This window comes from Microtus ochrogaster, unplaced genomic scaffold (assembly GCF_000317375.1).
Source record: "Microtus ochrogaster isolate Prairie Vole_2 unplaced genomic scaffold, MicOch1.0 UNK3, whole genome shotgun sequence".
NCBI lineage: Eukaryota > Metazoa > Chordata > Mammalia > Rodentia > Cricetidae > Microtus > Microtus ochrogaster.
In genome coordinates, this window is record NW_004949101.1 from 6206038 (window position 1) to 6224942 (window position 18905).

At 38.3% G+C, this 18905-nt stretch overlaps 1 protein-coding gene across 1 annotated transcript in view; it reads right to left on the bottom strand.

Annotated features, from left to right (window-relative positions):
* Positions 1-18905, bottom strand: part of Macrod2 (MACRO domain containing 2) — a 1889857-nt gene that overhangs the window by 78439 nt on the left and 1792513 nt on the right. Inside the window, exon 14 of the mRNA XM_026788524.1 lies at positions 9190-9270. Coding sequence (XP_026644325.1) covers positions 9190-9270 — 81 coding nt within the window. The remainder of the gene's footprint in view (positions 1-9189; positions 9271-18905) is intronic.

An 18905-nucleotide genomic window follows, 5' to 3' on the forward strand; every position in this document is an offset into this window, starting at 1 on the left:
CAGCCTGGTCTACAGAGCTAGTTCCAGGACAGGCTCCAAAACCACAGAGAAACCCTGTCTCGAAAAACCAAAAAAAAAAAAAAAAAAAAAATCTTGAAAACCCAAAGCATGTAAAAGGGAATTGTACTAAGTGAATATACTTTTGAAAGTATATGTTCAGAAAAGCAAAGGGTACAGGAAGTGTTTTTGTTGTTTCAGCAACATATAGCATGATTGATAAGGAAATGGTTTAATGAAGAGGAAATTGAGACAATTAAGAAAAAAATTCTACACCCAAGAATATAATGACAACACTACCATCTAGGATGGGGATCAGAAAAGAGAAGTTTCAGCAGTGGTAGACACACCAATGTTTCCGATCAAACTGTTACATAAAAGTAATCAAGAAAGCTAAAGTAGTGAGTGAGGAGGAATTTGTAATGGTAGCTTCAGGGGACAGATATATATTATGGGCTATATATTCAGTGTGTGTGTGTGTGTGTGTGTGTGTGTGTGTGTGTGTGTGGTGCATGTGGTGGACATGTGCGCGTGTATGTAACAGGTGTATGGGAGGGATAGGGGGTGCATGTGTGTGTGGAATGGATCTAGCCAAATTCAGTTATTTCCTCCTAGTTCTATATTTTTTGACCTCTAGACATTCTAACCATACACAACTTTTGTTTTTCTTGAGTGCCCCCCCTTTTGTCTTTTGGTTAAATCAAATAGTATTCACTGTGGTCATGACAGGCTCACTCATTGTTGCCTAAACATCCCTTCTTTCATTTCAGCCCCCTAGCATGCTCTCCAAACAGCTGAAATGTGCTTTCTTTGTCATTTCCTTTGTAGTAAAACCTTGTTTTTTTAAAAGAGAAACCACTGGTTTGTTTATGCACACACACACACACACACACACACACACAAGCACACACATACACATATCCACACATTCACACACATGCATGTACATGCACACACTCATATACATAGACACATACACACTCATGAACATACACATACATACACATACACACAGTCTCAGACTTCCTAGGCAGGGACTACTACCTTTTTGTCTTTTAATGAAGAAAAAGCTTTGAGAAGAAGCTGCATCTACAAATGTTGATTGACTGACTAAAACTTCAACTTCACCTCTTTCTTCCCAACACATAGCATGTGACACTAACAATAACTGTCTGTTGAGCTGGCCCTCTGTTATATCACCTGTCAAAGTCTGTATAGCCATCAGGGACTACAACTTACTTACTTTTCATCCTTTAACAAAGTAAGTGCCTTGTGCTACACAGCATTCTACAGACCATATTGTTTCGAATAATTTTGTTTCTAGCCTAAGGCTAAATAGATGTTTTATGCAAGCCTCAACCTCTCTTGGTCTCAGTCTTATCATTCATGGGTGTTAAATGGCTGTGATACTAGACAATCTCCTACATTCCTCTATGTCCTGATGGTGACCAGTCTATCTGATGGAAACCAGCCTTCACTGATAACAGAGGGAGCCGTTGTCTATCTCTGCCAACACAGACACATGACCATCAAATGCACTCATCACACCAGGCTGCTGCTGGGCCCTTTTAGTCATGACATGTGGTCTGGGTTTCTCTGTAAAATGATGTGGAAAGAGGAGGGTGTTCCTGGAGCAGAGGCATTCCCTCTCCTGAGGGTGCCCAGGCTGCACTGGCTTCAACTAACGCTGGGATGACAAGTTGGCTCTGTTTGAGTGGATATGAGAGGCTCTGGGTCAACAGTAGGGTTGCCTTGACCCTCACTGACAAGATGAAAGGCCATTTCAGTGCTTTAGAGGGAATCTGTCCTCCCCTCCTTGCTCTCTTTGTTTGTCTCCACTCTTGGCCAGTTGCACGTGAGTGCATGGTATATTTTGGCAATCATTTCCTGAATAGAAATCTATACTTTCTTTTGTTTCCCCCCTAAAATGCGGTGTGGAAATTGAGGGTGACGTAAAGTCTCCAGCTTTGAAATTCAAGAATGATCCTGTTTGCTCAACTCACAGCCTGCTAGGACCTGACGTTCTAAACACAAGTGTGAGCTTCTGCGCCGCACCCTGCACCTGGCTGGTCCCTGTGTCAGAGGCAACTGCTGTGCTCTCAACCCTTCTGATCTCCACCACTAGCCCACTGTTCCTCCCTGCTTTCTCAGCCCATGGGGGCAGCTTTGTTTGTCTTTCTATTCAGCAGAGTAGAATCCCCACCGCCCTCTGACCTAATCTTACTGGTGGAGGGGAAAAAAAGAACACAAAGGTTGTCCCAGTTTTTGTATGTGTTTCCCCGCACAGCAAACTCAATCACCCGCGATAATGGGAGGGGCATTAGGACAGATAATCCACAAATCCATTCACTTTTCCTCAGAAGTGGATCACACAATTGTTTCTTGAAGTCCTGGTGATTAAGTCTGGCTCAAGCTAATGCCCACAGCTCTGATTAATTTGCATAAAAATTGGTCTGGGGACATTATTCTGGAATGAAGCATTTCTAGGTGCTAAACCTAAACTCACTGTGTAAACAGACTGTTTGGGGACCAAGGCAACAGCAATAGAGCTGTATGGTTTGCAGGTTATTAGATGCTCAGGTTTTTCAAAGAATAAAGACTTTGTTTCTTTGACATCTGTCTTAAGGAAATAAAATTGTGGTTTCTTTTTTTAAATTTGAAATTTGCTGCTAATATTCAGCATTGAATCTCTGCCATGTATAAATGCCCCAGATTAAAAGCAAAAGAGAAAACTATACTAACATGAATTTGATTATCTCCTAAACATCCATGGTTCTCCTCTAGGGCCCATAAAGCTGACTCTTCTAATGTAAATCACTTGTGAAATTATTTTCTTGGTAGTTAGGACAAATACCCGTTCCCTGTGAATACAAAACCTACAATCTAAGCATTTAGAGATGGCCACTTTTACCATTGTGAACTGCTCTCTTTCTTGTGTGTGTAAATACGCACATAAACAAATCTGCAATTCATAGGCCTACACTAATCTATCCATGAGGTTGCATATGTGTAAGTTTGTAAATGCATCTTGTGATCAAAATGAATTTACTCACTATTTCCTGCTCTTTATTTCATATTTTTAAAAAAATCATCTCCCTTTTCAAAAACCATATTTTGAAAAGATGTATAATATTCCATGTGATGGATTAATTTGGGGGTGTTTTCAAAATTTTTATGTGTACTGTTAAATGCCATATTGTAATGGCTACTTTATGAATAAATATCTCCATGTGTTTTAAATAGGTTGTACCAAAATTGTTAGCGCTAAATTGATGGCCTTTGTGTCCCACCAATAGTGAGTGAATGTGTTAAAAAAAAAAACTGCTTCCACCAACTTTATATATTTTCAATTATTTAAAAAGAGAAGATAATTCCCATTTTATGTTTCTTTCTTTAAAAAAGTAGAGATAAGGGCATCTTTTCACTTATGACAATTTCACTTCTTATTAACTACAGTTGAGTAACTGGGTCTTTTGCTCATTTTCCTCTTGGGCTACTATTTTTGATAATTTATTTTTGTTATTACTATGTGAGCTACTTTTTATCAAAGAAGAATGTTACATACTAGTCATTTAGATGGCACTGTTCTTCCCAGTAGATATTGTTTAGAACCTGACTTGCCTTTTACTTATTACATTAAATTTATATAATCAGATGGTATGTAGTAACTTAACTGTTTTTTTCTGACATATGCAGGCATGAGCATACATCCATACATTCCAAATATATCCATATAGCTCAGTGGTTCTGAACCTGTGGGTTGCAACCCCTTTGGGGATCAAAAGACCCTTCACAGGGGTCACCTAAAACTATCAAAACCATAGATATTTATATTACTATTTATAACAGTACCAAAATAACAGTTATGAAGTAGCAACAAAATAATTTATGGTTGGGGGGATCTCCACAGCATGAAGAACTGTATTAAAGGATCATAGCATTAGGAAAGCTGAGAACCACTGATAAGTTTTAATTTTGCAATATACATAAAATTATGTGTGGGAAACCAAAGCTGTTCAAAGGCTATATTTTAGAGATGCTTTAGGTTCAAAGCAAAATTGAAAGGGAGGAAGCATAGCATATGCCCCTTACCCAGTGGAAGCCTCCTAGCCTCCCCCACCATTTGTTTTTCCAGCCTGAGTGGTGTGGTGTATTTCCTTCAGCTGTGGGCTCACACAGGTTTCGCCACAGTGTATCCTCACACGGAGGTTCATTTTAGTGTTACACTGTTTCACAAGAGTGGCTAAATGCATAGTAACACCCGAGTGTCATTCCGAGTATTTTCAGTGTCCTGAGATTTCTCTATCTTTTCCTAGTCACTTGCCCCCAACCCCCACCCAGCTCCTGAAAGCCCTTGATCTTTCCCCATCTTCATGTTTCTGCTTGAATGTCATGTACTTGGAGGCACATGGCCCATAATTTTTCCTGGTTGGCCTCTGCCACTTAATAATAGGCATTTAATTTATCTCTCAGTCTTTCTTTATATTGTTGAATAACCCTTGGTTCTTTTATTCTAATGTTTAATGTTACTTTCATATTTCATCTTTACCCCATCTGGAGCTCACATTGGTGTAAGGATTGAAGTTGGGATCTAGTTTATTCATTTATTTTTGTAAATATCCAGCTAGTTGTCTTAAGGTCACTTACTGAGTCATCAGTCTGTGAAACAAAAGCCTGTGTGATGGACTTGGTCTCACTTCTAGATGTGTTAGTCTGGTTCATAGATTTGCCTGCCCCTTCCTACAGCAGGACTACACTGTTAATCACATTCTAAAAACGCCCCATGTTGTTTGTGGTCTATTTCTTCTATCACTGCTGACCACATTACGTCTGTGAATTCCTTGCTGTATTTCCAGCAGGTTTTTCTTTGTATTGCATCTTATCTCATCATCTGACATGTTAAATCCCATCATTGTAATATTTAATGAGGGGCTCAGACTTTCATCAGTACGAAGTGACCGACTCTTTCTTATTTGAGCCTTTTGACTGATAGGTTCCAAAGCCACCTTTCCTGTTCTCATGTGATGTGTAATTCCTTAAATACCCCCTTTCTTTTCCTAACTCTATCCTGTTAAGTCTTTATAATATTATTGAACTTAACCAAATTGTTCTGGTTCTTACACTTGATGAAGTAACCTTATTTTACATATGTATGCTCACACCTGCTTGTACTTTTGTCCCCTCATTTGATACAATATGCATTCATTGCAAAGTTATATACATTTATTATTATATGAATTGTTGAACATACTTTCATGTTCATAATCAGTTTGGGGGAAATTAATAAAGATATTTTCTTTTAATTCTATTGTGACTGTATTCTACTTGTGATTCTTGTAAAACTGTGTGTGTGTGTGTGTGTGTGTGTGTGTGTGTTGAGAGAGAGGCTTGCTCTGTTGCCCAGTCTTGTATTGAATTTGTAATCTTCAGGTTTCAACTTCCTAGGTAATAGGATTATAGGTATGCACAACAAAATAAATAAAAATTTTCAATGATATTCTTTAAGGTAATTTATATTCTTAGAAACATAGTACAGAATTTTTAATTTGGGTGTTAGTTACCTCTATGGATGTTTAGCCTTATGTGCCAATCTTGGGCTTTCCACCATAATCTTTGTTTGGAAGCCTTCCATTAATAATTCATATCAAACATGGTGGCTAATGCCTATAATGCCAAGAGTGGAAGGCTGAGGGTGGATTGTCACAAATTTAAGTCCAGTTGAGGCTCCATTGTGAGTTCTAGGATCACCTAGGCTATGAGTATAACCCTGAACAATAAACAAAATAAACAATTAATTCTTCCTTTGCTTCTTCCTCCATTCTTCATTTAGCCATTTTTTTTTAAAAAATTACATCAAAGTTATAGGAAAGCAAAGACAGAGAAGAAACAAACAAAAACTGTGTTGAACTTAAGCTAAAAAGCACACATAAAGGCTATGCATTTTTAGAACTATCCAGTCTAGAAGCCCTCACATGCTCCCTCCCAGCCAACAACTCCATCCCAATCATCGAAGCTCAACTAATAGCATCAAATCTTTTTTTTTTTTTAACATCTTTTATCTGAGCATGGTCATCGCTTTTCATTCATGCTCCAATTGCTCTCAATATGCAGGAATGTTAGGCTCCCATGACTCTGACCTGCAACTCTATACACTTAAGCTTCCAGGATTCTCGGTTCTGTGTCCACTATGCAGGAAGCCCATGGAGCTCTGCCAAAGTCCTTTTCCTTTGGGCCATGACCTGGAAATTCCCCAGGAAATCATCTGAGACAGGACTCATTTCATTTTCTCACTTTCAGGGATCGTTGAAACTTATAAGATTCAAACATTCGTTAGCACTTTTAATCTCCATGACATTAGGAAAAGACCTAATAGAAGGAGACACTATTCCTATCTTCCAAAAGAACAAGCAAGCCTTATATTTAATTTACTTTCCTCTTAATATTTTCACAGATCTTTGACTTTCTACCTTTAATCAGTATTGCCTACCCCTGTGGAGCATCTGGAGATTCCCTGTAAAACAGACTTAATTCGTTCTTTCTTATTTTTGAAACATACTTTTCCTACAGGGTTTCCAGTTCTTGGTTGACTATAATTTTGTTGTATTTTCTTTGCATTGCCATTGTATCTACTGAAAAGTCATCTATTGGCAAAGCGTTTATTGGATGGCTTCTTTTTAGATGTTATTTTTATCTTTGGATATCAGCAGTTTGTTTTGATGGGTCTTGCTGTAGATTTATTTCCATCTATTCTGCTTGGAGTGCATAACATTTGAAGAAATCTGACCATTTCAGCAGTTTCACTGTGACGGAACTAGCTGTGGATTTACCTTGATTTGTTTTGCTTCAAGTTCAAAACTTTGGATGAAATCACACCCAATCTTTTTATCAAAGTTTCTCACATAATTTCTTCAAATATTGATGCTGATCAATTTATTCTCTAATTCAGTTCATGATATACTTTATCACTATATAATAAATGACATTCCCCTACTTTGGTGTTTGTCATCTCATTTTCTCTTTGCTCTTTTTAATTCAGATATATTCCTCATATCTAACCCATGGTTCACAAACTATCTTTCATATGCCCCCCCAAATACTCTTAGAAAATGAATGTGTTTATTGAGTTAATTTGAGTTAGCACACACTTTACTTCTGACTTGTCTTTATTTTCTGATTTTTGCTTTTAATAATAACCATTCACAGTTTAAATTTTCAATCTTGCCTTTATTCTTTCATATGAGTATCTAGTGTCACTATCTTTCTTTTTTTAAAAAAAGTTATTTATCTTTATTTTATGTACATTGATGTTTTGCCAGTGTATGTGTCTGCGTGACGGTCCCTGATCCCTTGGAACTGGAGTTACAGACAATTATAAGCTACCATGTGGGTGCTGGGAATTGAACCTGTATCCTCTGAAAGACCAGGCAGTGCTCTTGACCACTAAGCCATCTCTCCAGCCCCCAGTGTCACTGTCTTATACTTTGTATATATCAGCAATATTTTCATCTCATAGACTAAAAATCTCTTATCTCTGAGTCTCTGGCTACCTTAATTCCTTTTACTTGTTTGGTTATTTTTTGCATTATTTATAAAAATTGTTTCATGTGGATAAGGTCCTTTCTTTCTCTAGTTACTATTTCATGTGTGTTCTTCTCCAGTGCTTAGGAGACCTGGAATTCTGGGCTGGTATTAATTTACTTTTGGAATGGAGGTAATTTGAAAATGAGTATTAGGTTTCATAAGGCAGACCCTTGGCTGGCTCACTGTACTGCCATTGTATGTATCTTTGGGCTTTCTACTCATAACACTTGAAAGGGCTATTAAGAGTCCCTCTGCTTTTTTAGCAACGTGATTCCAGATGTTCTTTGCTGAACATATTCCCTAGGACAAAGGCAGTTTTAAGTTTTAGATTCACAATCTAGAGAGTCACCTTCTCTTGGACCTTGGACAATTCTTTATTGACTTTAACTCTTTAACACCTTTAAACAGCCTCCTTTTCAAATGAATTTATGTGTGTATATATATCTATTATCTTTATTTCTATTTATCTGACATCTATCTATCTATCTATCATCTATCTATCATGTGAATACTTATATGTGTAGCTCATATGTAATAAAAAGCAATAGGAGTACATGAAATATAATCTGTGAATATAGTGTATGTATATTTCTGTTTAGGTTGTCTAGTTGATATTAATAAGAGAAATAACAAATTATTTTGACTTTAATTACTAAGAGTATAAATCCTCTCTGTCACCTTTAAACAATATATATGTTCAAAGTTAAAAAATGGTTATATAATTTTTATTCTAATTAAAACATTATCATTTAAACAATTTTCATATGTTCTGTTTACCACATGAAACCTTCCTCATTATGCCTTCCTCAGTCTGAATTGTGTTTCCTCTTCTGCACTTAGTTTTTAAAAGAGCCTTAGGTTCTTCAGAAACCATGGCTAGATGGTATATTTTCCTAACCTTTGTATTCCCAAGAAACTACTACTTGACTTAAAGCATAAACAATGTCTTTTCTGGGTACAGAAATGGATTGCTAAACAGTTCAGCCATCCTGATCTTCTCCTAGTGATTGGGGCTGGATTTTAGTGATGCTGCTTGTACTGATTTTGTCTTTCTTGTATGCTTTACAAGACTGTCTTAGCCACCAATCTTCAGAAATTATATGAAGCTATGGAGGTGTCTGTTCTTATTTGAGTTTTCATTACTTTTGCATATATATTCCTTCTTACATTCGGGTATGGAAACTAGATTGCATTAGGAAAACATTTTTCTCTCTATTATTGTCCTATAAATTGCTTTATTTCTGTGGGCTCTATTTATTCTTCTTGGTATCCCAAGGATATGGATAAGGAGATTTAGTCTCCTGGGCTTATTCTCCATTTGCCTCCCATTTATTTTCATTCTTATCATATATATATATTCATCTCAACGGTTCCAGAACGATTGCTTATAGAATCCAGGCAGGTAACAATAAACAACATAAATGACACCAGTTTGGTTAAAAGAAATGAATGACAAAGATTGAGGATGGCAACAGTAAATTACCAAGATGCCGGTGTAAGGAAATAGCATCAGAATTCTACTCTTATGGAAAAACCTCACATCTGACTTTTAATATACCATACACCTCAATAGAAAAAAAAAAAGAGGTGAAAAAAGACCCTACAACATACCATTGGGAAGTTCTTGCTCGCACATGGCATGATTGGCTACATCGCTGTCTTTTGTAGCATCGTCATCCTTTGCAGAATCTGCTAACAAACAAACAAACAGAGTCATCATTTTCAGCTGCGAAAGGGAGCCCTTTCTATTATTAACGGGGTAGATTAACATTTAAGACAATATACTTTATTCTTTCCAACTGTAACCATCAAAATGCTTAAATATTTTTACCATCAAATTCTATTTTCTTAAAATCCTGCCTAAGTAAGCCGCACAAAGCTTCAGAAGCAGAGAAAGTCGTGGAGGTATCTTTGTAACAGAGTAGAAAGCATATGAAGTGGGCTTTATATACCAGTGAAGTCTCAGAATTGTAGGGAAGGAACATGAAAGGAGGGCAAACTAGAGAGGATTGAAGAGATATCTCATTTTAATGTTCTTAGTGTTCCCAGTATTCTAGTTGTTCACATATGTGAACCCCAAGTCCTCAGAAAAGTCAAATATTGAACCTTGGTTACCCAGTAGCAAGCTGTTGGAAGCCCCTGCCACTTTAGGTTGCAGTCTGCCATGTCTGGACAGCTCTCTGAGCTGGGCACAAAATGGAAGATTCCTTTACCCCATCATGGGCTCCCTACTCTCTGCCCGACCTTATTTGGCAGCGCTCCTGGAACTTGGATGCCTGACTTATCTATCCCAAGTGTGAACTTTGACACAGTTTCCTGCAAATGCCTCCCCTCCGGCACCCATATGATAATTGGGTATTGTGTTCCCTCCTATATGATCGTGCTGACAAATGCCAACAAAGCAGACTATGAGTACCTATTAGGGGATGCCCCAGCTGCTAGCTCTGTCCTCTATATTCCCTTCATGCTGTCTCACTGAAGCTGGATCCCAGAAGGTTATTTCCATCCTACTCACAGCTGGCCGAGCCCTGTTCATCACCTCTGCTCCCTTTGTCCTCATAGCCTGCTGGCCAACAGACTGTGGGGAAAAGGAAGACCCCAGCAAGCAAGGTCATCCCAAGGTCCCAAAGCAGTTGACAGGAGCAAGAAGGGGGATAAAGAACTTCCAGTCTACACAAAGTGATTCTCACCCTCTAAGTGCCCTTTTAAGTATGGAATTACCCCCATTTTAATATAACAAATTAAAAATATTGTTAATTACATTTTATGTTAAGTGCCTGTGTGGATGTGTGGGGTGTGTGTGTGTGCTTGCGTGTGTGCACGTGTGCTATGAAGAGCACTAGGGAATTCATGTAGAGCTGTTGCAGTAGGAGCGGCGGGCTGCGTCCCATCACCTGGCTAGCTTTACCCAAAATAATTACATGGAAACTGTATTCTTTTAAACATTGTCTGGCCCATTAGTTTTAGCCTCTTATTGGCTAGCTCTTACATATTGATCTAACCCATTTTTAATAATCTGTGTAGCCTACGAGGTGGCTTACCAGGGAAGATCTTAACCTGCGTCTGTCTGGAGTGGGAGAATCATGGTGACTCCTGACTCAGCTTCTTTCTCCCAGCATTCTGTTCTGCCTACTCCACCCACCTAAGGGATTGCCTATCAAAATGGGCCAAGGCAGTTTCTTTATTAGCCAATGACCTTCCTCCATCATTGAGCTCAATGGACAACTTGTATTATCTCTCTCCATCTACTCTATGGGTCTCAGGAGTTCAGCTCAGGTCATCAGGCTTGGTGCCAGGCACCTTTTCCTGGTGGACTTTCTTGTCAGCCCTACATGCTCAGTTTTATTGTTACAGCTCATGCTGCAGAACAAGCAGCACAGGTGAAAGTATTCTGTAATAAAGAATTCCTGACAGTCTACAATGATAGATGGTGAGCCCTCTGGAGGATCTTGAAAAAAGACATTGAAAAGAACCTATAGATAGGTCAGCAGCAATACGGAAAGTAGGCCTTTCATGGAAAGTAGGCCTTTCACTCGTTTCCCAAGTATTTGTTGAGTACAAACTGTATGGCAGATGCCGGTCTAGCCTTGGATACCCAACAGTGAATAGGTGTCTCCCTCTGTGAAGCTTGCAATCCAGGATACCTTTCTTACACAGCCCAATGGGACAAAATTCAAGATACCTAAATATTACTAGATATTACTAAATATTACAATATATAAAATCTTGTCAACATTCAGCTAGGGAGAAAATTGGAGCCATCAAACTCCTCCTTAATTCCCACAAATTGCTTCTTTTCTGTCATTGTACCCTTAACCTGAGTTCTGAGACCCCAATAGCAAAGTCAGATAGAATCTGAAATAAAATTTTGTTTGTTTGTTTGCTTCCCTTCCCTGACTCTCTCACTTCCGCCCTCCCCCACATCTCAGAACTGGAAGATAGCTTCAAAAGTCATGTTTTTCGATTATTATGAGAAAGCATGTTTCTTCAGTCTGCCACAAGCAACATTTGATGGACAAGCGAGAAACCGAGGTAGTTATCATATGATTCAGCTTTAATAACCAGCGAATCAAGTATACACCGGAGTGTACAGCTTTAATTAACTGCAAATAATTCCCAAAGGCAAGTGCTTAATCATCTTCAGTGCTTCCCAGTTCTGAGTCTGACAAAGAGTTTAAAAGTCAGAAATGGGAAGCAAAATTGAGCACAGACACATTTCCTCAAACTGTTATCTCATGCGTGTCAAAACGGTAAAACCAACTCCCATTAAAATATACTTTGTAGTGCTGTAGCTAACAGTGAAGAGATTGAAAAAAAAACCCTTCAAATGTGTTTTTATCCAAATTAACATCAAGAATAAACACTAGTTAAAGAAGCCATTTGTGTCAGCATAAGAAAGTGTTTTGGTTTTTCTAGTTTATAAGAAATGTTATAACTTGGAAGCAATTTTACACAACTCTCTTTTCCCCAGTATTAACATTTTAAGACTATCCGAGACTCGTGTATTTAGAGCATATTAATTTATACAGAATAGTAACTATGTATTGTACCAAATGTTACCCCTAAATGTCTACCAAATGTTACCCCCTAAATGTCTATCAGTTTATTTATTTGTTTGTTGGTGTTTTTATAGTCTTGGGTTTTGCTATGGAACCCAGGCACACTTGGAACCTGTGATCTCCCTTCCTCTACCTCCTGAAGACTGAGATTACAGGGGTGCCTCCACACCCAGCTAAGGAATGTCCAAAATGATGGGTTCTTTTGAGTTCATGAGCTTGTAATAGAATGACTCATATGAAGTAGACGAAAAACATTTGAAAAATTAATCACTAGACTGTACCACTTTTCATTACCCTGAAATGTCTTTAGCACATTTGTGTGTGTGTGTGTGTGTGTGTGTGTGTGTGTGTGTTCATGTGTGTGTTCTTCTCATTTTCTTCACCACATTTACCAGTGGGCAAATTGCCATTAAGGAAGTGTGAGCGCAAAGAGAAAGCTAGGGCTGACGGCTGTCTAACATGTGGGATCCATCAGCACTTTTCCAGACCTGCCTTGTGAGCCATTCATAGCCCTCTAAGATGCTGCACTGCTGAGTACCTTTGGTGTTATGGTCCTTGTAAAACACAGACGCTGGCTGGCTGAAATCCATTTACAGCATAGCTGGGTCCTTTAGTGCCCACTGCAGCCCTTCGCGTCTGTGATATACTCATGGGGGCTGCAGTGGGTACCTACCACAGCAAAGAAGTTTTCATCTCTTGCATCTACTAGGAACCCTCCCTCTGCTGTCGAACATGGGCCAGTTCACAGCTTTTATGGCAGACTTTATAAGCCAGGTGTGATGGTGAAGGCCTTACTATCTAGTACTCTGGAAGACGGGGAAAGAGTTGTGGGTTCCAGGCCAACCTTGGCTGTCCCAAAGCCAAAAGGATTTAGAAAAGTGGTGCTGAGAATGCTTTTATTTTCCATTTTATTTCTTGTTTTGTTTTTCAAGATGGAGTTTCTCCATGTAGCCCTGGTTGCCCTGGAACTCGCTCTGTAGACCAGACTGGCTTCAGACTCATAGAGATCTCCTTCCTGCTTCTGCCTCTTGAGTGCTGGGATCAAAGGTGTGTGCCACCACCTCCTGGCTTAGTCTTTGTTTGGAAGCAGGTGTTAGCTATGTGGTCTAGATAGGTCTGAGCAATCAGTCCTCTTGCCTCAGCCTCGTTAGTGCTAGGCTCATAGGCATGTGTTACTACTCAAAGCTATATCTTCTTAGAAGCCAGGGCTTAGAAAACTATGACCTAAGGGCCAAAATAGACCATGGCTTATTTTTGTAATTTTGGGACTATGGATGATTGTTATGGTTAAAAACAAGATAATGATATATTATGAATTTTAAAAAGTATGTGAAATTCTTCCTTGTTTATGCATTGTCAAACACATTGTATTTTACTTTAATTTTGACTTGCTTAAGGTGTTGATTTAAAATTGCTGAAGCAACTTCTAAGTTTACAGACTCTACACAGTCTTACATAATCTATAGAGTATATGTCAGTGACTTCAGGGTACAACCAGTTGTGAGTTGCTCAATTATTTAATGCTGCCAAATAAAGTAGAGATCATTATGTATCCTAAAGCATATTCTGATTTTAGGTGTGAAATATGTGAAAGAAAATACAACTTAGAGTTATGTTATTTGACTATATCAACATATATATATACACACACACATATATATACACACACATATATATACATAAAATGTATATTTTATGTGGTAATGAAGACTTCATATTAACATGACCTATTAATAAGTGTACTCTGTTTCAAATGTAAAACTCATCTCCATAAAGCAGGATAAGACCTCAAAGCCCATGACTGCATTCATAAATAATCAGGGAGACTGTTATTATAGGAATCACTCATGATACATCACTTGAATTTCCAGCCTCACAAACTAGCTACAATGGACTTGAGCCTGCATGTTCTAAATGATGGGTTCTATTACATCATTACTTAATTATAAGTTTTAAATGATAGTGCATTGTTTCTGCTTGGGTGGACAATGGCAGACACGTTTTATATGTATATGAAATTATCCTTCATAACTGGAGGGAAAATATATTTAGTTGTTGTGGTCTTAATGTTGTATAACCACCTCCAAACTCATACTATAAAACCCTAACCCACAAGGTGATGGTAAGATGGAGAGAAAGCCTGACTCAGGTACCAGGGCCATGGTGTTTAGTAGGTGTCTTTACACAAGAGGGCTGAGAGACACACATTCCTCCCAGCATGTGAGGACAAGGCTCTGTCTACACACTAGAAAGTGGACACTAGCAGGCAGTGTGAGAATCAGTCAATCCCTTTATCTTAGACCTTCCAAGCTCCAGAACTAAAAATACATTTTTGTTTAGAAGGTACTTCATTTATGAAAATCTACAATAGTCAGAGCCTAGGAAGCCCTGCATATGGTAACCTGAGAGCTGACTAACCAGGCTAGGAAGCCCTGCATATGGTAACCAGAGAACTTATCCATCTGCAAATCCCCAAAGCACCTTGGAAATAGACTTGTATAAACTGATCTCTTCTGAAACTTTGAGGCTGCATTTCCCCCCCTAATTCTAAAAACTATCGTTTGGTAATACTAAAAATATGAAATAGTTATCACCAAATTCTCAGAGTCAGTAATTTTCTTTTTTACTGTCAGAAACTGGTATTAAATTTATAGAGGTTTTGACTTTCAAAATCTGTAAGGTCAATGTCATATTTAAGAATTTTTTTCAAATGAAAACATTAAATCAAATATTTAATCCAAAGGTCTATACATAGATGTGCTTTTAAGATTAATGAGAATTTTAAAAGGTGCTTTCATGGGCTTTTTTCCCCCTTAGAATCTCATTTAGAAAGTTGAAAAGAATATTTAAAATTGATTAAAGTGAAGTGAGAAATCCCATAAAAGAGAAAAATTAAGAAGTAGTTATTTAATACCATTGCATATCACTATGTGGAATAAACCTGGGTGGATTTAAGCTGTAACAACAAATGATGAACTTTTATACTTTTTTAGTTTTGAATTTCTCTAAAATTATCTGAACTATAAATCCATGTAAATACTTGCTTTTGATATGATGTCATCTCAATAAAAATATGCTTAACCTGGAGGTCCCTGGATCTACACTACGGATCCATCCTCTCAATAAAAATATTCTTAACATGGAGTTTCCTGGATCTACACTATGGACCCATAAACATTGACAGAATGAAACACTAAAGGACAGGTATATGTTCATCTTTTTGGAAAGAGAGTTTCTACGACATTCTCGTAGGGATGCATGACACCAGAAGGATTAAAAATAGCTACAAACATTCATATTTATATTCTAATTTCCATAATGCTGTGACTTTATCAAAGATTTTCAGGGCTTTTTGTTTTTAAAGAAATTAAAGAAAAACCTAAGCTATATCTGGTAAATGCGGAAGACTACCCAGTAGGGGAGAAAAAGGGGGGAAAAAGAAAAAACCAAAACATTTTGTTCCAAAACAACCTTGCAAGGCATCTCACTAAAAGTTATTTTGATATCATTAAAATAAAAAATAAAATCTGACCACAGAGATGAACCACATCTAACAATGGAAACAACTTTGGAAAGCAGTCAAAGAATCCACCTGCATTACATAGTCACAACAGTAAATAGGAATGTATGGGGTGCAACCTTCCCTTGCGTGTTTCCTTCCCAGAACTTCAGTATAAGACAACATGTGATCAACTCTCTGTGAAGACACTCTCAAGGCAGGAAGTCTATATAAACTGTGTCTAGCAAGATTAGGAGCCCCGAACTACCATTTAATTGATGGCAGGCCATCATTTGGGGGTGGAAGCTTTAATAGGTTTATACAAAATAAAAGATGGCCATAGAAATGTGCAAATATCTACTCTACTCAGGAGAACTAGAGCTTGATGGGAAAGTAACACAGAAACAGTCACCTGACCTTTCTTTTTTTCTTTTTTAAAATTCCCTTAAAGTGAGTCAATTTGACCCAACCAAACATTTAGTTTGGCCAGCTCACTGGAATTTCCTTTTATGAGTAAACGGAGCAATTAGGAAGGAGGTAATTTGCTCTCTATTCCAACAGAGTGCTTATCCATAATGAACTAGAGTTTACAGGGCTGTTGTGTGTTTTCATGGATGTTGAAACAGTTACTATTTATGAAGAAGGATACATATACCTGATCCGTTCCTTCAGCATTCAACTAGGGATGTGCAGGCAGTTGCTGCTCCCAGTGTGCTTGGATACACAGGGATGAACTATATTTACCTGAAATAGATCCAGATTCTCAGATAGGACATGGCCCTGGGTATCAGGAGGCCCAAATGAGCTATGGCTTGTCATTTGTCTTCATTATGCTCTCGTTAACTCCCATTAAAAGGTGGCCAATAATTCCTAGAGATTTTGAATTCAGTCTCTAATAGCCTTTGAGGCATGTGAGAAAACTGCTATCATACAGAACTAATTCGGTTCCTATTAGGACACACGTTCCAAACACCAAGGAACTTATTTAAAATGTCTTCATTGGAACGCACACCTTCACTGGGACAGAAATCATTCTGTAGGTTGTTATTGAAAATTTAAGCAAGTTAGAGAACCAGTCATTATGATTCATAAATACTAACGGAAGACTATGATTCTGGACTTAAAACTATAAGTTTTATAGCTGTATGGAAATCCATTTACCTTACAAAATATCACTTTCTGAACATAGAAATGGAATGTGTTGACCTACATAATCTTTTGAAGTCACTTTATGATGCTATTCTGTGAATTTAATCGAATAATTGTTCAGACAATAGCTTTCTGTGAATATTTCAGGGCTGCCTTCCTCCACCTTCATTACTAACAAAAATAAGGGTCAATAGTGGCATGCGCTGTAGCATGGCCCCAGGGCCATACTCTCCTTCCTTAACAGAGCATCTGGACTAAGAACCATCGGAATGCAGAATGGAACAGCTGGATAGAAAGCTAGGAAGGACCACAATGGAAAAGAAATGCTTAATTACGCTTTCCATCAAGTTAATTTTTCCCCTTTGGCAAAGTAAACAAAGGAGAATCTGCTCTATTTTTGGTTGCCTGTGATTTGGTTGCTTCAGCATCCTTGACCTCCTTTTTCTGACCTTCACTCTCTCTGCCTTGCAAGGTGTCACACAGCAAGCCTTCTTGAAATTCTCAAAAAGCAAATCTATCCAGGTCTCAGGCGTGAGATGCAACTGAGGCTCTCAATGAGAGGCGTTGGAATTCCGGGAAATAGCACCTTGACTTTGCGAGTCTATTGTATGGAATGGCAGTTGCCGTCAACAACATCTTGTCATTCACTATTGCCCCTTGGTGTCTGCAGAGGATGTCTTCCTTCCCAGACCCCTTCAAACACCAAAATCCAAAGAGTGCCAATCCATGTATATACGATCTATGAATAGCCTCTCAAATACTTTATCCCTAGATTACTCACCGCACCTAATAAAACATAAGCACTACGGAAACAATCATGATGCTGATTAGGAAGACGGACCAGGAAAGTCAGTTTTCACACATTTAACACATTTCCTCTAATGCTTTGCCGTGGAGTCCGCTGAATAGTCAGATGCAGTATTCACAGCTAAGGGAGTCAACTGTTTTTAAAATCACCAAAAGGGTAGATTTTTAAAGTATTTTCAAATCAAAAACAAGATGGTATTTCAGGTTATGTAGAGTGATTTCCTTTACTTAGTCATACTACAAAACAGACATATGCTATGAGGTTGAGAATGTCTTCCAAAGGCCCATATGTAAAGGCTTGGTCCCCAACTTGACATTATCGATAAATACTGGAACCTTCTAGGGAGGGAAGTTTCAAGTCATTAGGAGCATACTCTTAAGGGAAATTATGAGACCCGGATATTTCCCCTTCTCACTTTTCAAACTGATGAACAGCCTTCCTCTACCACATATTATCCAGAATGATGGACTGCCTCACTATAGGTTCAAAAGCAATGGTGCCAACTGATCAAGGACTGAAACTCCCAAAGCTACTGAAAATAAAACCCTTTTCTCTTACTAAGTTGATCACCTCTGGCACCTGTTCCACTCACCGAAAGCTGACCACTGAAACACATTCCAGAATTTCACATTGTAAACTATAAAGGCATAAAAGCTGTTCGCCAATTAAGAAAGAAGCTCATCTACAAATGTGAGAGATTAGAAGGGATTTATTTACACTTCAGTGTAATTTGATCAGAAAATAAAAGGTTATCGTGATTGTAGTACTGAGAACACCTTAACCTTAGGAGAATGAGAAGGGCTTTTCTAGTGAGCTTTGAGCAGTCAGACCCTAGCAGTGGGTCAGAAGTTATCAGTTGTCTTATTTCAATGAGAAACTAAGTCAATAGCATCTGTGCCCAGATTCACAAATATGTAGCTCCCATCTTTTGTTTTTTCAATCAGACACTTAAAATGCAAGTGGAGATGCTATTCATAACCAAAGATTTTTCTAGAAATTTCAAAGACTAACTCATAGCTCATCCTGTTTGATCCCAACTCATCTTTCCCCTCAAAATGATATAAAGTTGTGTTTGGAGACTACAATAACAATATGGGCCCGGCAGTGGTGGCACTCACCTACTGGGCCATGGGGGTGCAGACCTTTAATTCTGGTACTTGGGAGGCAGAAGCAGACAGATTTCTGTGAGTTCAAGGCCAGCCTGGTCTACAGAGTGAGTTCCAGGGTAGCCAGATATGTTACATAGAGATAGAGAAACCCTGTTTTGAAAAATGAGAGAGATAGAGGAGGAGGAGGAGGAGGAGGAGGAGGA